We start from the raw sequence: 15,614 nt of genomic DNA, 5'->3' as shown, positions 1-15,614 counted from the left end.
TATAAAACAGACTCAGCCACAATCGGCTGTCATACAAACAGCCCATCCACATTTATTTTATATGAACTGCCTTTGGAAATGAATAAAGATGGCTACCTCACTTTTCTAGCCTGCTATCTACTACATAAAGTCCTGTGGGCCTACAGACATACAGCCTTGCTGGAACAGTAGCCCAGAAATAACACATCTGGGATCCATTGGCTGGAGCAAAGCCGTTCTCCCTAGTGGTCAGAGAGCCCTGTATTTGTGGAAAAACTGAAGGGTTAGCTGTACACATGGAAAGAGATGTATATTTACATTTTGACTGATTGCTCAATTCTTTTCCCACTCCTTGTCAGTGCCAGGTCCCCAAATAAGGTATTGGTTCCTTCTTATCTCTCTACATTTCTGGGGAAAGTCCAAAAATCCTCTAATGCCCCCAGTTCCCACCTGTTGTTTTTACAGAAGGAGGGGCCAATGCCTGGTAGGCCCACCTACTCTGCTCCAAAATAGTCCACCCATCCTTCAGGCAGATCCAAACCCAAACGAAAGCAAAATTGCTCCAATTAAAAGGTCTGATACCTGCCTCTCTCTTAAAATCAGATATTATTATTTGCTCTAGGGTTGCTGTTTGACTTGGTGCTCAAGGCAGCCAGAAAAAGCAGGCACCAACCAAGACGTGCAATTATCTACAAGCATCTCATCTGGATCTCCATTACTTAAGATATTCAAAACGGTCAAAGCCTGGTCAGCAATTCCAAATTTTATCCTAGCTTGGGCATCGTGAGAGGGTCAGGTACTTTGATTACATTCTTTAAATGTTTGCTTCGGCGTTTTTATGTTTGCTTGTACAACTTTGTAGCTGTTTGCTAGAAGACTCATGAAATCTCTAGATCACAAAGGATTGTACGAAGTACTGTCCCCTTACTTATTTTGGCTAAAATTGTAGCCAAAAAATTGATGCACGAGGAAAAGGTCTCCATTTCAAAATCAATCTTTACCTCTGCGCTTTGACTTCGCAATCCAATGTATGGCTTCTTATACTGCATCAAACCGTGTGATTGCAGTATCATTTTGGCTTAACTTGGTCTGCGAAGGGAATCCCATTGAGATATATTAAATCAACTTTCATAGACATGACCTTGTGGGGAGGAAAACTCAACTCTTGCAGGTTGACTGGCTGCAGGTTGACTAAATATCAGACATGTGTAAATATAGGTCAGCTCATATGACCACTTTGAATATATGTGATTGGGGGGGGGGGAATTATGTAAAAGAAGCAAAACTTTATTTTTACCCTATTCTCTTGTCTAACTGAATAAGTTACTTTATTGATTGGCAATATCCTCCTTTCAAAATTCAAAACTTGAATTCTGTAAATTAGTCATTAATTTTGTATACTAATCAAAAAGAGGCAGAGAGGTTCAAGTCTGAGCTGCTTGAATTGGTGAGACCCCCCCCCTCAAATCAGATCAAAGGAAGTTGGATTTTTAATTTAAACTTAGAGAAATCAGGTCGGGGTAGTGATGTAGAGTCACTCTGTGAGAGGCGGCACATAAATTTAATAAATAAATAATAATGAATATTAATTTCTAAAATTCTCAGTGTAGTGCTACATTAGGAATATTATATGCAAATATTAGGAACACCTTACACCAGACTCTGCATTACTTGACAATTCAAAAAGAGATTGAAAAAGAAAACAAAAGATGATTATACTGGGATTTACAGTTATATACCCAAAGGAGACAAGGGGGAAGTGGCCCCAAAAAAGGGAAATAGCAAAGGTGGGATCAATGGGGAAAGAATGGGGGGGGGATTGGGGAGAGATATTAAAACAGCAAAATTAAAAAGGAGAAAAAAGATCGGAAAGGGAAAATACAGGAATTTTAAGATCAAGAAAAAGAAAAAACTAGACAAATTGGTAAAAAGAAGAGAATATAACAGAAATGAAGTTCCTGAGAGACTAAGAGAAAATGGTTGAAAGGAGGAAAGAAAGAAAAGGATTTACTAGTAGAATAGAATGAAATTTAATAAATATAGCCAACAGTATATATTCAACACAATGTCAGGGATATAGATTAAAATAGATTTTTTAATCTGTAATATAGATTACTTGTGGATACCTACTTAAATGAAATGTTTATTATATAAAATTAAACTTGAGGATATGTGTTATTAATAGTAAAACAGAATAATAGATGGAAATGATAGGTTAAATTTGATTAATTTCGAGAGGCAAATAATGATATTGTCTAGATATTAAGAAAAAATAAAAAATTAAGTGGGAGTATATGGAATAAAAATAAGATGACTGAAATGTAAAATGGAAATATGATGCAAAATGTACTATGCATAATGGAAGATGTAAAAGGCGGGTGGTGGGGGGACCAGGACAACACTTTGATAATAAAAAGAAGTTAAAATATGTAACAAAAAATAAAAGACTTCGTTTGAAGACAATTCTAGATCCAGTATCAGGCTAGTTTTAACTTATGAAATCCTTCATGGCTTAGCACCAGGATACTTTCAAATCATCTTCCCATCACTTGCCCCCAGCTCCTGCCCACCTAGCAATTCAAAAGCATGCAACTCTGAGTAAATAAATAGGTACCACTTCAGTGGAAAGGTAACAGCATTCTGTGCACCTCGGTGTATCGTTATGCCAGCCCCATGATGACAGAAATGTCTTCGGACAACCCTCACTCCCTCGGTGGGAAACGGAGATGAGCACCCCCTTTTAAATCAGAAATGACTGCACAAGGGAAGCCTTTGTCTTCATCGTCACACAGATAGTCCTCGATTTGCAACAGTTCATTTAGTGACCATTCAGAGTTACGACCGCAGTGAAAAAAATGACTGACGTCCTTTTTTTCACACTTATGACCAATGCAATATCTCCATGGTCATGTGATCAAAATTTGGACGCTTGGCATCTGACTCATATTTAGGATGGTTGCAGTGCTCCGGGGTCATGTGTCCATGTTTTGTGATATTTTGACAAGCAAAGTCAATGGGGAAAATCCAGGGGTGGGTTCCAGGTTCTGTTACTGCTGGTTCGCTCAGTGATGCGCTTCAGCCACACGTTTCCTTGATGCGTGCTGCACGCGCATGCCCAGTGGTAAAAAATTGCTTCTGTGCATGCGCTGAAGCAAAAAACAAGATGGCGCTGCCATAGGTGCCGCCGATAGAACCGGTTCGGGGGTGTGGCCGGCTGAGTTACTACTTACTCGGTCGAACCGGTCCAAACTGGTAGGAACCCACCTCTGGGGAAATCAGATTCACCTAACAATTGTGTTGCTAATATAGCAACTGCAGTGATTAATTTAACAACTGTGGCAAGAGAGAGTGTAAAATATGGCAAAATTCACTTAACAAATGTTTCACTTAGCAACAGAAATGTTGGGCTCGATTATGGTCATAAGTCGACGACTATCTCTATTTTTCCATATGGAGCCTTGGAGAGCTTTTTTGATTGTGGCAGCATGGAAACGTGTAAAATAGACAAATAATTATCAAGATTTAGTTACACGCAAAAATGGATGTGAACTATGAGGAAATAATTGAGATGTTTGTTGTGCAAGCCCAAAGCCTTTGAGATCCTTCAAGAAATCCTGTCCAGAACAGATGCTTAGAAGGTCTCTCCTACTGCACTGGTTGAGAAGAGGACAGGATGTAGGTCCTCTTGCAAGTTCTCTTCTTAACCGGTCATAGCAAGGATTTCTTTACCCTAACAGGTGTTAGCAATTAGCCATCTGTTTCTTATGAAGCCCTATTAGCCTTAGTAAGACCACACCTAGAGTACTGCATCCAATTTTGGTCTCTATAAAAAAGGTGTTGAGACTCTAGATAAAGTGCAGAGAAGAGCGAACAGGATGATTAGGAGACTGGAGACTAAAACATACGAATAACGGTTACAGAAACTGGGCATGGCTAGTCTAGTAAGAAGAAGGACCAGGGGAGACATGATTGCCGTGTTCCAATATTTGAGGGGCTGCCACAGAGGGGGGGTCAAGCTATTTTCCAAAGCACCTGAAGGCCAGACAAGGAATAATGGATGGAAACTGACCCAGGAGAGATCCAACCTAGAAATAAGAATAATTTTTCTGACACTGAGAACAATCAACCAATGGAACAGAAGTTGCCTTCAAGAAGAGATTTTAAGATTTTAACTGGAAGCTTTTAAGAAGAGATTGGACTGCCATTTGCCACAAATGGTGTAGGGTCTCTTGCTTGGGCTAGATGACCTTCAAGGTCCCTTCTAACTCTGCTAATCTGTTAAGATCTGTGGATAAGTGCCACAGCTCAAAGACTGTGATTCTCCCTCAGGGCTCAGAGTTTTTTTCTCTCTTTCAGTGCAGGCCCCTGTTGATGGACCAACAGATTCTGAGATCCCCTCTGGCCAGATTCTGCGTGGCTTGGCTCTCCCTGCAGGCCATATGCCGTTTTGCCCAGGGTGACTTGCTGGCTAGCGGAGCTGCTGAGCCTCCATTGGAAGATGCCACCCAAGAGCATGGTTACTACATGCAGCAATTGTTTCGGCAGTATGGTGAGAATGGCACTTTGTCCTTCGAGGGCCTGACCCGCCTCCTGCTAAGCCTGGGGCTGGGGAAGGTGCAGGTGGTGGAGATTGAACACGAGGAACTGGGACACGGTCATGTCTCCCATCTGGACATCCTTGAGGTGCAGGAGAACAAGCACCTGCACTCCCACTCGGCACTGGATCACATCAGCAAGACAGAGCACGGGGCCGAGACTCAAGCGGAGACTGTCACCACCACCAGGTGGGACCATTTTAAAGACTGGAAACATCCAGCGGGCAAAAATGGCTGCACTGGGGAGGGCTTGTCCATTGATAAAATAGCTTTCCAAGTTAGCATGAACAGTCTCCAAAGATCCATTTGTCGGAAAGTAAATGGGAGGGTTCTTTCCCTCCCCCCGTAGCCTTTCCAGAGGATTTCAGGCAGGGGTGGGCTGCTGGGGGTTCGCAGGGGTTCAGGAGAACCTCTAGCTAAGATTCTGTGCAGTTCGGAGAACCCCCAAATCCCACTCCTGGCTGGCCCCGCCCACCCTGCCCCTCCCAGGAGTCCCCATGCGGCCCTTTTGGGATGCAGGTAAGTGCAGGGGGCGCACGCGGTGTCTCGGGGAGGGCAACAAACAGACCTACCGGACGTTTAGGAAGAGGGCCTTCTCCAGAGGGCCTCCGAAGCCCAGGAAGGTCGTTTTCACCCTCCTGGAGGCTCGAGAAAAGCCTCCGGAGCCCAGGGTGGGCAAAAACACCCCCTACCTGCCATGGTGCAGGAGGCCAACTAGGCCACGCCCACCATGGCCAGGCCCACCCAGCAACCGGGCAGAGAATCTCTTGCCAAATTTTTTGAACGCCCACCCCTGATTTCAGGGTAGCTTTGCCTTATTCTGGGCAGGTTAGATGTACTTCCAAACAAAGCATCCGGACCTTGTTTGTTTGCTAAGAATACCTCTGTGGCGCCCAGAGATAAATCAAGCCGATGCTAAGGGTTGGTTCTTTATTTCCCGCTGCTTTATTTATTCTCAAGGAAAGAATCTGGATAACATGTTAAAGTCAGGTGGGGCAGAGACCCAACCTGGCAAGTGGCAAGCGAGGTCTGTGACAAATCAGCCACCCTGATTCCGACAGCGTGAGGGGAAGATACTTCCGTCTGTACACAATGGAAAATTGCCAGCGCATATTTCCATTGAAGAATGAATTAATTAAAGCATGGTGTTTGTTGTGTTCTTGATCGGCAGCTAACATCTTGCACAGCATCTAAGCCCAAGCAAAATAAACATACTGCTAGCCTCAGCGTTCTGATCTTGCTGAACCAGGCAACCTGCTGAAATGGGGCTGTTGAAATATTTCTTGTCTTTCAAGAAGCTGAGAGCTAGCAATAGTAATAAGCCTGCTTCAACCACTGCATGAGAAAAAGGAAGGGAAACAGCAGCTCCTCTGTCAGCCATTGATTCAAAGAATTTGGGCTAACATTACATTGGGAGGAGAGAGATAAATTCAGAAAAGATAGAGGTAGTCCTCATTTAGCAACCACAACTGGAGTTGGCAACTCAGTCATTAAGCAACGCAGTCACTAAACAAAACTGCTACCGTGGTTATGATCTTACTTCAGTGTTTTTTGCTTTACAGACCTCTATAGTCTGCGAAGGAGAGAACTGGTCACAAGGTTATATTTTCACCACCCTTGTAACTGCCAAAGCTGCTGTACAGCAGTCTAAACGAGGACCACATATGTATTATTTGGTTAGATTTTATAATAATAATTAAGAAATGTTATGAAAGGAATGCAATGCACTGATTCTGCTTTCGACTAGGAAATCTCTAATGTCTGTTAGCCAGACATTTGCTAACTCTTAGTCCAAACTGCCCCACAGGATTGTTGTGGGGAAGAACAGAAGGAGGGAGAGCTATGTACATCATGATAAACTCCAGGAATAAAAGTGAGGTATACATTGAAAATAATAATTATCTTCAAACCTGCAGCTTTGTGTGTTTTAGTTCTACTTCTCCTAGTTCATTTTTCTTCTTCTGATTATCTTCAGGGAGATTTAGTTAGCTGTACAGTATCAGAAAGCTTTCTTAAGTGATTTAAGTGAAATCTTTCCCTGTTGAGTTGATGATGATTTCATGTGTCCTTCAGCCCAGGATTCTCTCCGCTGGATCCTGAACGCCATACCCCGGTTTCTCCTACTATCCATGAGGTCAGCCATGTCCTCAAGCCCAGCTTTGGGCAAGGCCGAGAGAAATCTGACAAGGAGAAAGAGGGGAAATTTTTCATGTCTCCCCATGGACATTCAAAGCTGAACTTTCTGGAGGGAGTGATTGCCTTGGATCATTCAGTCTTCAATCACCTGCATGAAGATGTAAGAATTGGAGAGCAGCAAGTATACTGACCATCTTGGGCTGGCAGGGAAGCAATTATGCTTTAAGGGATAAGTGTTGGCGGGAGTGGGGAGATTACAAGTTGCATTTTATGGACTGAAAGATAGAAAATGAGTCAAGATTCTTTGTTATACTGGGCACATGTTCCATTTGGAAAGAACTCATATATGTGCTTGAAATGGGGCATTCATAACTCAACACCTATGGATGGTAGCCAGTGGTGGGATTCAATTTTTTTTATTACCGGTTCTGTGGGGGTGGCTTGGTGGACATTGTAGGGGAAGGATACTGTAAAATCTCCATTCCCTCCCCACTCCAAAGGAAGGTTACTGCAAAATCCCCATTTCCTCCCCACTCCAGGGGAAGGTTACTGCAAAATCCCCATTTCCTCCCAATCAGCTGGGACTCAGGAGGCAGAGAATAGATGGGGGCGGGGCCAGTCAGAGGTGGAATTTACCAGTTCTCCAAATTACTCAAAATGTCCACTACCGGTTTTCCAGAACTGGTCAGAACCTGCTGAATGCCACTTCTGATGGTAACCTATAGATGATCTTCAGGCTGCATCTGGTCTTCTAGCTAATGATTGACAGAAACTTGGTTATCACCAGCTATCCCCCAAAATAGATGGCTAGAAGGGACTAGTCACACCAATGCAACCAGACATGTTTTCAAAAGCCAGCCTATAAAAACAGCTATGTGCCCATCCTTATAGTCACATACAGACACCACCACACTCACGTAGAAAACGCAATGTTGCACAACTGGCGTAGAATCCTACCTCTGCTTTTCAGGAATGAAGGAGTTTTTGTGTAGCTCCCGCCGAAAGCACAATGTATTTCTGATTTCCCACACTATTTCTGATACTGTAATTCCCCTCCCAAGCTGGGCAATGGTTTTTCCCCCCTCCGCTCAGGAGTACCCACCCCACACACACAAAAATTGGATAATGGATAATTGTAGTGGAAGTGCATTCTATCCTGGTTGGGACCATTTTAGTCCCATTACTCATTTCCACAATAAACAGCCTTCTGGGGTTGTTCTTCTCTCTCCAGTGCCTCAATGTGTCTCAGCTGCTTGTCAATTTTGGCATGAATACCGTCTCCAAAATCACTCCAGAACAGTTCACCCTGCTGTGCCCAGCCCTGCTCTACCAGATTGATAGCCGTGTTTGCATCCAGCACTTGGACGATGTGACTTTCGACACGGCCGGGAATTCCCTCTGGATTGGTAAGCCCTTCCGCCCTTCTCAAATCACGTCTCCAGTGAGGTTGGCCTGGGTGAGAAGCAAGAGGCGGAGTTAGTGATGTCACGGGAGGAGGCATGGTCAAAGCTGTCCCTTCCATTTTACTGGTAGTCCTCAACTTATAACAGTTCATTTCAAATTTACAACAGCACTGAAAAAAGTGACTTATGACTATTTTCACACTTAGGACTGTTCCAGCATCCCCATGATCACATGATCAACAGATGCTTGGCAACTGACTCATATTTATGACGGTTGCTGTGTCCCAAAGTCATGCGATCACCTTTTCCATCCTTCTGACAAGCAAAGTCAATGGGGAAGCCAGATTCACTTGAACAACTGTGTCACTAGCTTAACAAATGCAGTGATTCGCTTAACTGTGGCAAGAAAGGCAGTAAAATAGGGCAAAATTCACTCAGCAAATGTCTCGCTTAGCAACAGAATTTTGGGGCTCAGTTCTTGTCGTAAGTCGAGGACTACCTGTACAGCTTGAAAGGAGGGGTGGGGGAAGTAAAATGTTTCCAGGCCCAACCTTGAAGACACCAAAGTTGGGGCATTCATTTTGGGTGGTGCAATCAATGATGTGATTTTTGAGGCAGGATGTTTATTATTGTTGTTTGTAGTTTGGGAAAATGTGTGAGGTAGCAGTCGGTTTCCTACTTCCACTTCTACCCTTAATTTATCAAAAGGAATAGCTGAAGATTCTGGGTGCGTCAAATCGTAAATTGGGTGCTGTGGGAGGGGGCACGCAATGGGGTGGTCACACAACCCGATCAAGGAGTATATTTTATTAGAAAAATAAACAAAATGAGTAATATATTATAAATTTGAACACAGGGTAGACATTGCAGAAGGTTCAATTTACTGCTATATAAATGCAGTAGTAATGTTAGTTTTCTGCTCTGCTTTTTTATTCCTCCCTTTTCCCAGACCACAACTCCCTCCGTCATTCAGCATGGCTTCCTTTCAGCTTTCGGTTCTTTCCTTCTTCTTTTTTTACCGTTCTCTTTAGTCTTGTAAATAATTCCAATTTCTTCGGCAAACCCACACTGCTGCATACGTATTTAAAATAGGTAAAACAATATCCCACACCCTCCCTTCAAGATCACTCAAATTGTTCCTCAGAAAATCCTTATTGAATATAAGAGAAAATGTCTTCCAAAATCATACTCAATTCTCCATTTCCCCAAATCTTTATTCATTACTTCTTGATTCAACTTTTCTTTCACCAAACTGGCTTTTCCCCAACATCCTCGGCCTCCAACCTATTTTCTAGGAGTTATTTTAAGAAGATATATACCGTATTTTTCAGACTATGAGACGCACTGGACTAGAAGATACACCTAGAAGAAGAAAACAAGGAAAAAAATAGTTTTTGGCTTCTGCACATCACGTTTTTGTCATTGTCGGCCCCCAGAAGCACTACAGGCCAAAACCACGCCCATTTTTGGCCTCCCAAACCTTCCACACATCCCATTTTCGCCAAAAATGTACCCAATTTTGGGCTGCAGAGTGCTTCTGGGGGCTGGGGAGGGCAAAAATGCGACGTGCAGAAGGTTCAGGAGCCAAAAAAATGGGCCCATATTCGGTCTATGAGGCGCACTGAAATTTTCACCCACTTAATTTTTTTGGGGGGGGTGCATCTTATACTTCGAAAAATGCAGGTAATTACTTGTGCCTTCATTACTCTCTTGTGAAGAAACTATTAATTGTAATCTATATATAGAGAAAGTATTCTAGTCCTTGCATCCCAGGGAAGTATAGCTAACAGGGTCACAATTATGTGCAACATGCTAGTTTTAGAGCTGTGTTTCTTATTCTTGTCACCCTCTATGCTTTCCACAGGCCTGGGCTGGGGATTTTTGGCTATCACCCTGACCAGCTTGCCCTCAGCACTGGCCATCATCTTGGTGCCCCTACTCAGTGGAGAAATCTTCCAGTCCCTCCTGACTTTTCTGGTGGCGTTGGCTGTGGGGACATTATGTGGGGACGCTTTGCTGCACCTCTGGCCACACGTATGTACCACCCCTCTTTCTTCCATTTGGGGTACAATTGTCCGGAGGTAAGTGGGTACCATCCAACCATCTCAACCTCATACAGGGAAGCCCACCTAAGAGGTTGGGTTTCTGTCCTCTTCACATCATTCTCATCAGTATCTTGTCCTCTTTGATCCCCTTGTTTTTAATGAAGTATCTCCTATGTTTCAACTCAGTGAATACTCCTTCGGGGCTTGCTGATTTGCCTCCCTCTTAGTTGTTTTCTTGACAACAGGATTTCTCAGCATTAATGCTATTGTTAAACTCAGTGGGACTTGCTCCCAGGTTAATAGGGTCAAAGTGATGCCAGAACCAAACGGTAGAGCTGAACTCCTGTCGTGTTTCCATGAAGAACAAATGTGGGGATTTTTGCTCAGATCTTTCCAGTCCTGTTTTAAGGTGGTTTAAAAGGATTAATCCCTGTTCTGAATTCTTCCTTTCTCTGCTCAGAACAATTGTTTTCATTCAGGCACAAGAGAGCTCCCATGGCTTGCTGTCCTCAGAAGAAGATGGGATTCTGAAGGGTCTGTGTGTCCTAGGAGGCATTTACTTTCTCTTCCTCACTGAGAATCTTATGGGGACCCTCAACCAAATTCGTGCAAAGAGGGTAAGAAGTGCCCTGGATTATAACACTCCTCAGGGCAGGAAAAGACATGTGTTATTCATATACATGTGCCTAATCCAAGTCAAACAAGCAAAAATGTCTTATATGCTAAGGTTTCCCCTAGAACTGTGATGGCAAACCTATGGCACGCGTGCCACAGGTGGCACACAGAGCCCTCTCTGCGGGCATGCGAGCCGTTGCTCCAACTCAACTCCACCACACATATGCGCGCACCTCCCATTGTCCAGCTGATTTTTGGGTCGCTGCCACGCATGTGCAGGGGGCGGGGTGCATGTGGGAAATGCGCACACATGTATGGGGGAAGTGGGGGATATGTATATGTGCGGGGGTGAGGGGAGCATGGGGGTGGCACCCCTGTAGCCTGTTTGTAGTCCCAGGAGGCTGCAGGGAGGCCTAGTAGGCCTAAAACAAAGTGCAAGGAAGGTGAGGCGTCCCCCCCCCCATCCCCTGTGGCCCATTTTTGGTCCCAGGAGGCTGCAGGGAGGCCTACTAGGCCCAAAACGGTGCAAGGAATGTGAGGTGCCCCCCCTACACCCCGTGGTTCATTTTTGGTCCCAGGAGGCTGCAGGGAGGCCTACTAGGCCCAAAACGGTGCAAGGAATGTGAGGTGGTCCATTTTTGGTCCCAGGAGGCTGCAGGGAGGCCTACTAGGCCCAAAACGGTGCAAGGAATGTGAGGTGCCCCCCCCCCACATCCCGTGGTCCATTTTTGGTCCCAGGAGGCTGCAGGGAGGCCTACTAGGCCCAAAACGGTGTGTGGGGAGGGTCGCACACACATGCGAGGGAAGCGGGGGGGGGTCACATGGAGGTTACACACACATGCGCAGGGAGTGGTGAGTGTCGCATGCACATTGCATTATGGGTGTGGGCGCATGCTCTCACATGCATGCGTGCTTTTGGCACGCGATGACAAAAAGGTTAGCCATCACTGCCCTAGAACGAGAAAATATATTTCTGAACTATGGCCATGTTATACTTCTGGCCTCCACTACAAGGAGACTATATATCGTCTGGCATCATTAGGATGGGGTTCAAATCTCAACATGCTTTTTAAAAAAAAGTTTTGCTTTTACTGGACAGAAACGTACGGCTGGAAAGCAACCTGAGCAATCGTCTACTAAGGTGGATGAGAATGACGCAGAGAGGACATTGCATAGTGAGTTGTGAATTACTTAGTACAGTACTTCAAATCCATATTAGTAGTTTGGTATGCTTTACATTCTATTTTAGCAGGGAAGATGTGTGTCTCCTAGAAATCTGGTTTCAAATGAATTTATGTGCCGTGGTTCAATGATTATAAACCTTTGAGCCCACTTGAATAAATGCATTTTAAATATATAAAAATATGTATTTGAGTGGATGCTCTTTTCTAAGATCCCTATCTTTCTTCTGTCCGGCTATTGGATAGAGAGCTGAAAATTGTCTCAGCAATCAGTATCTAGCATTAGCACTGTTAGTAGTTGTCCTTGCAAAATTGTGATTCAATTCTGTATCTAGCCGACATCATGTACCTGACAAGAAGCTGTTCGTTTTAGATAAAGTTGCCTAAATTGTGAGATGGGCAGTAAATAAATTTGATAAACAAAAAGCCAAATGAATAAATAGTTAGGTTTGAGGAGGTTTTTAGAAGCAAATCTGTTAATTCAAAGACACACAGCAAGGAACAGCAATAAATATATTTAGAACTGAGGGAAGGAACAAAAATGATTTTGTAACACAAAGACACTAGTAGGTAATATGTTTCCTGTATTCCACAAATGATCAGAGATTATTATAGAATGCATCCCATAATTGTGAAGGACCATTTTCATTCGGTAGATAGAAGTACTGAGTATGGCACAGGACCAGACGACCTACGGTATCGCCTTTCCCTAAGGACATTTATCCATCTACCAGGTCAAATAGTATGGGCACAGTCATTGGTTCCTTCCTTCAAATGTTGTCATCTAATGGGAACTAGGAAGCATGACTTTTCCATGGCAACCCTTGCCCTATGGAACATCCTTCCACCTGAGGTTTGGCAGGCCTCCACCTTTTAATCTTTTGTAATGGCTTAAAGACCTGGATTTCCCCCCAGTCTTTGGGAGAAGATTAGATGACAGAACATTAACACAGATTGGTGCCAGATTTTTTAAAAAATGTTTTCTGTTTTAACTGGTTATGTTTATAGTTTTAAAAATCATTTAATATGTTTTTTAATCTTTGATTGGGAGCCACCCAGAGTTGGCTGAAAGATGGGTGTTAGATAGAGCAATGAGAAGGCAGAAAGAGGCTTAATGCAACAACAGCTCTTTATTCTAGAGGAACAAGTATGTACAATCCAGCAACAGAGCTGTCAGACCTCTCAACCAATCAGATTAAACCTCTGTTCCAGAGGACCAGAGTGGAACAGAGGACCAGAGTGGAAACCATGGTAGCTAGTGTTAATATCTAACACCCCTCCCCTCTTGGTCGGGATGTTCCTATTGGTCACATAGTCTTTGAGGTAGGCGGGTCGTTGTTTCGCTCTACCAGACCTGCGCAGTTCATTTGGAACTGGTTCTTCAGGCAGGTCGGATGGACTCTCCAGCTCCGCTCTGTGGAACCTGCTGGAACTTACCCTAGGCCGCGGCTGGAGTTCCCTGACTTTGCTCGCTCGGAGCTCGCTGTGGGCCTGCAACAAACTCAGATAAGTTTTCCGGACCTTGCGGGTTTGAGTTGGCTGTGGAAGGAGTGAATGATTGCTCCTTTTGGGTAAGGCTGCTTTGTTTCGGATTTTCGTCTGGTGCCCTAAGATTGGAGTGGGAGAGGCGACCACGGAGTTGGTCATTATGCCTCCTCCAATTTCTACCGCCCTCTAGCTCTATTAGATAAGAGCGAGGCCCGGTGATGCCTATCACCATATCAGGAATCCACAGAGTTCCCCTGGCATAGTTGTGGGCGTATACTGAGTCCCCTATGCTAAAGTTTCGAATCTTGCTTGTGGAGTCTGGGGGCGATGTGGCAGAGTAGTTTGGGTGTAACCAGTCGAAGTGGGACCTTAGACGGCGGCCCATGAGAAGCTCGGAGGGGCTTCTCCTGGTGGTGGTGCTTGGCGTAATATGTTGGATTAGTAGTGATCAACCCATGTTTGCCAATCACCCGGGCCCATTCTGGCGAGGACCTCTTTAGCGGATCGCACCATTCTCTCCGCCTGACCATTGGAAGCCGGATGGAATGGCGCGACCAGGGCATGCCGAATTCCCTGGCTAGCTAAATAGGTCTCGAATTGCATGGCCGTGAATTGGGACCCATTGTCTGAGACCAAGATGTTGGGCAGGCCGTGCGTGGAGAAAAGTCTCCGTAGCACCTTGATGACCGCCTCTGCCGTGGTAGAGGTCATCAGGGCTACCTCTAGCCATTTCGAATATGCGTCCACAACTATGAGGAACGTTAGGTCATGAACAGGGCCTGCAAAGTCAATGTGCACCCTAGACCAGGGTGCACGAGGGCACTCCCACTCCTTAGTGGATGCCTCTGGGGGAGCTGGTCTGGATTACTGACACGGAGCACAGGTAGCCACCCACTCTTCTATCTCCCTGTCCATGTTAGGCCACCAGATGTAGCTCCTAGCCAAGGATTTCATCCTGACGATGCCAGGATGCCCCACATGTAATGACTCCAATATTGCCTTTCGCAGTTTGCTTGGAACAACCACCCGGTCCCCCCACAGTAAACAGCCCTTGATTACCGACAACTCATCACGTTTAGTAAAAAACATTTTAAATTTGGCCCCAACTGGCCCCTTGGGCCACCCCCTCCACACCCAGTTCAGAATCTGCTTAATAACAGAGTCTTTAGCAGAAAAACGTGCAACGTCGTTGGACGAGACAGGTCCAGAGTCCAGGCAGTCAATAAGAAGGACCGGTGACTTCCGGTTCCGGCGGCTACGGCGACAGGCAAGCCTTTGCCTGCTCCCGCTCTCCCGGTGGGCTCCCCCCGCTTCTGGGGGGGGCACAGGACGCCGGAGAGGCGTCCTGCCGAGGGAGCGGCTCGCGGAGGGTCCTGGCGTCGGCGTCGGCTGGCGGGGGCTTCTCCGCCTCGTTCTAGGCATCGGGGAGCAGTTTTGGAGGGCGCGCATGCGTCTCGCTCCATGCCGATCGGAGAACGCACTTTTGAACGAAGCAGCGGCGGTATGGTGAGAGGCTTCCTTTCTTCATTCCCTTTCTTTTGAACTGATGGACTTTTCAGCTTTTTTTAAAAGTTTAACTTTCGGATTCTTGCTGGAGGTGCGGCTAGAGGGAGGGGGATTTCCCCCCCCCCTTGGACAAGCGGCTTGAAAAGATTCTGCTTTCGCCCCCAGGGGAAGGAGGAGGGGGGAGAGCCAACTAATGATGCCTCACCCCTGTAAAAGTGACTTTCATTGGACTTAGTTCCAGAATTTATGGGTGAACTGAGAATTTTCTGAACTTTTAAAAGTTTGCTATGCCTCTGAGCCCAAAGCTGGCAGGGCAAGATGGCACACTTCCATTGTCTTCATGAACTCTGAAACCTGACTCCACCTTTAAAACTCAGGCTTCCGGTCTTTGTCTCCGTGCCACCCAGAAGAATCTCTTGTGGATTGCTATTTTCTGAACCCTCTGGAGAGAAAATTTTTCTCTATTGCTAGACTGACTAAAGAAACTCCCAGCTGCTTGGATCTTCTGCCTCCTGAACTCGTCTGCCTGCTCTACTTCTTCAGCTGTCCAGTCTCTACACTGACTGATCTCTCTGTTTTATAAACTATGTCTCCAAAAAGACCACCACCTGGAAAACCTGGTTTTGCTACCTCTGCACCGACATCTGCAACATCCAGTCCTGCCAC

General features: G+C 45.2%; 1 protein-coding gene across 2 annotated transcripts in view; it reads left to right on the top strand.

Moving 5' to 3' along the window:
* The first annotated feature begins 515 nt into the window (after positions 1-515).
* Positions 516-15,614, top strand: part of SLC39A5 (solute carrier family 39 member 5) — a 27,816-nt gene continuing 12,717 nt past the window's right edge. Inside the window, exons 1-7 of one of the 2 annotated variants that reach the window (XM_081953629.1) lie at positions 516-775; positions 4,341-4,763; positions 6,648-6,870; positions 7,942-8,116; positions 9,978-10,147; positions 10,638-10,775; positions 11,873-11,948. In XM_081953629.1, coding sequence (XP_081809755.1) covers positions 4,351-4,763; positions 6,648-6,870; positions 7,942-8,116; positions 9,978-10,147; positions 10,638-10,775; positions 11,873-11,948 — 1,195 coding nt within the window. In that variant the 5' untranslated portion in view covers positions 516-775; positions 4,341-4,350. Of the gene's footprint in view, positions 776-4,335; positions 4,764-6,647; positions 6,871-7,941; positions 8,117-9,977; positions 10,148-10,637; positions 10,776-11,872; positions 11,949-15,614 lie in introns of both variants that reach the window. The other variant, XM_081953628.1, reaches the window with a different exon arrangement.

The sequence above is a fragment of the Natrix helvetica genome (assembly GCF_964273705.1).
Source record: "Natrix helvetica genome assembly, chromosome: 1".
NCBI classification, from domain to species: domain Eukaryota; kingdom Metazoa; phylum Chordata; class Lepidosauria; order Squamata; family Natricidae; genus Natrix; species Natrix helvetica.
Note: the sequence above shows the minus strand (reverse complement) of the source record. Positions and strands in the feature narration are given on the sequence as shown.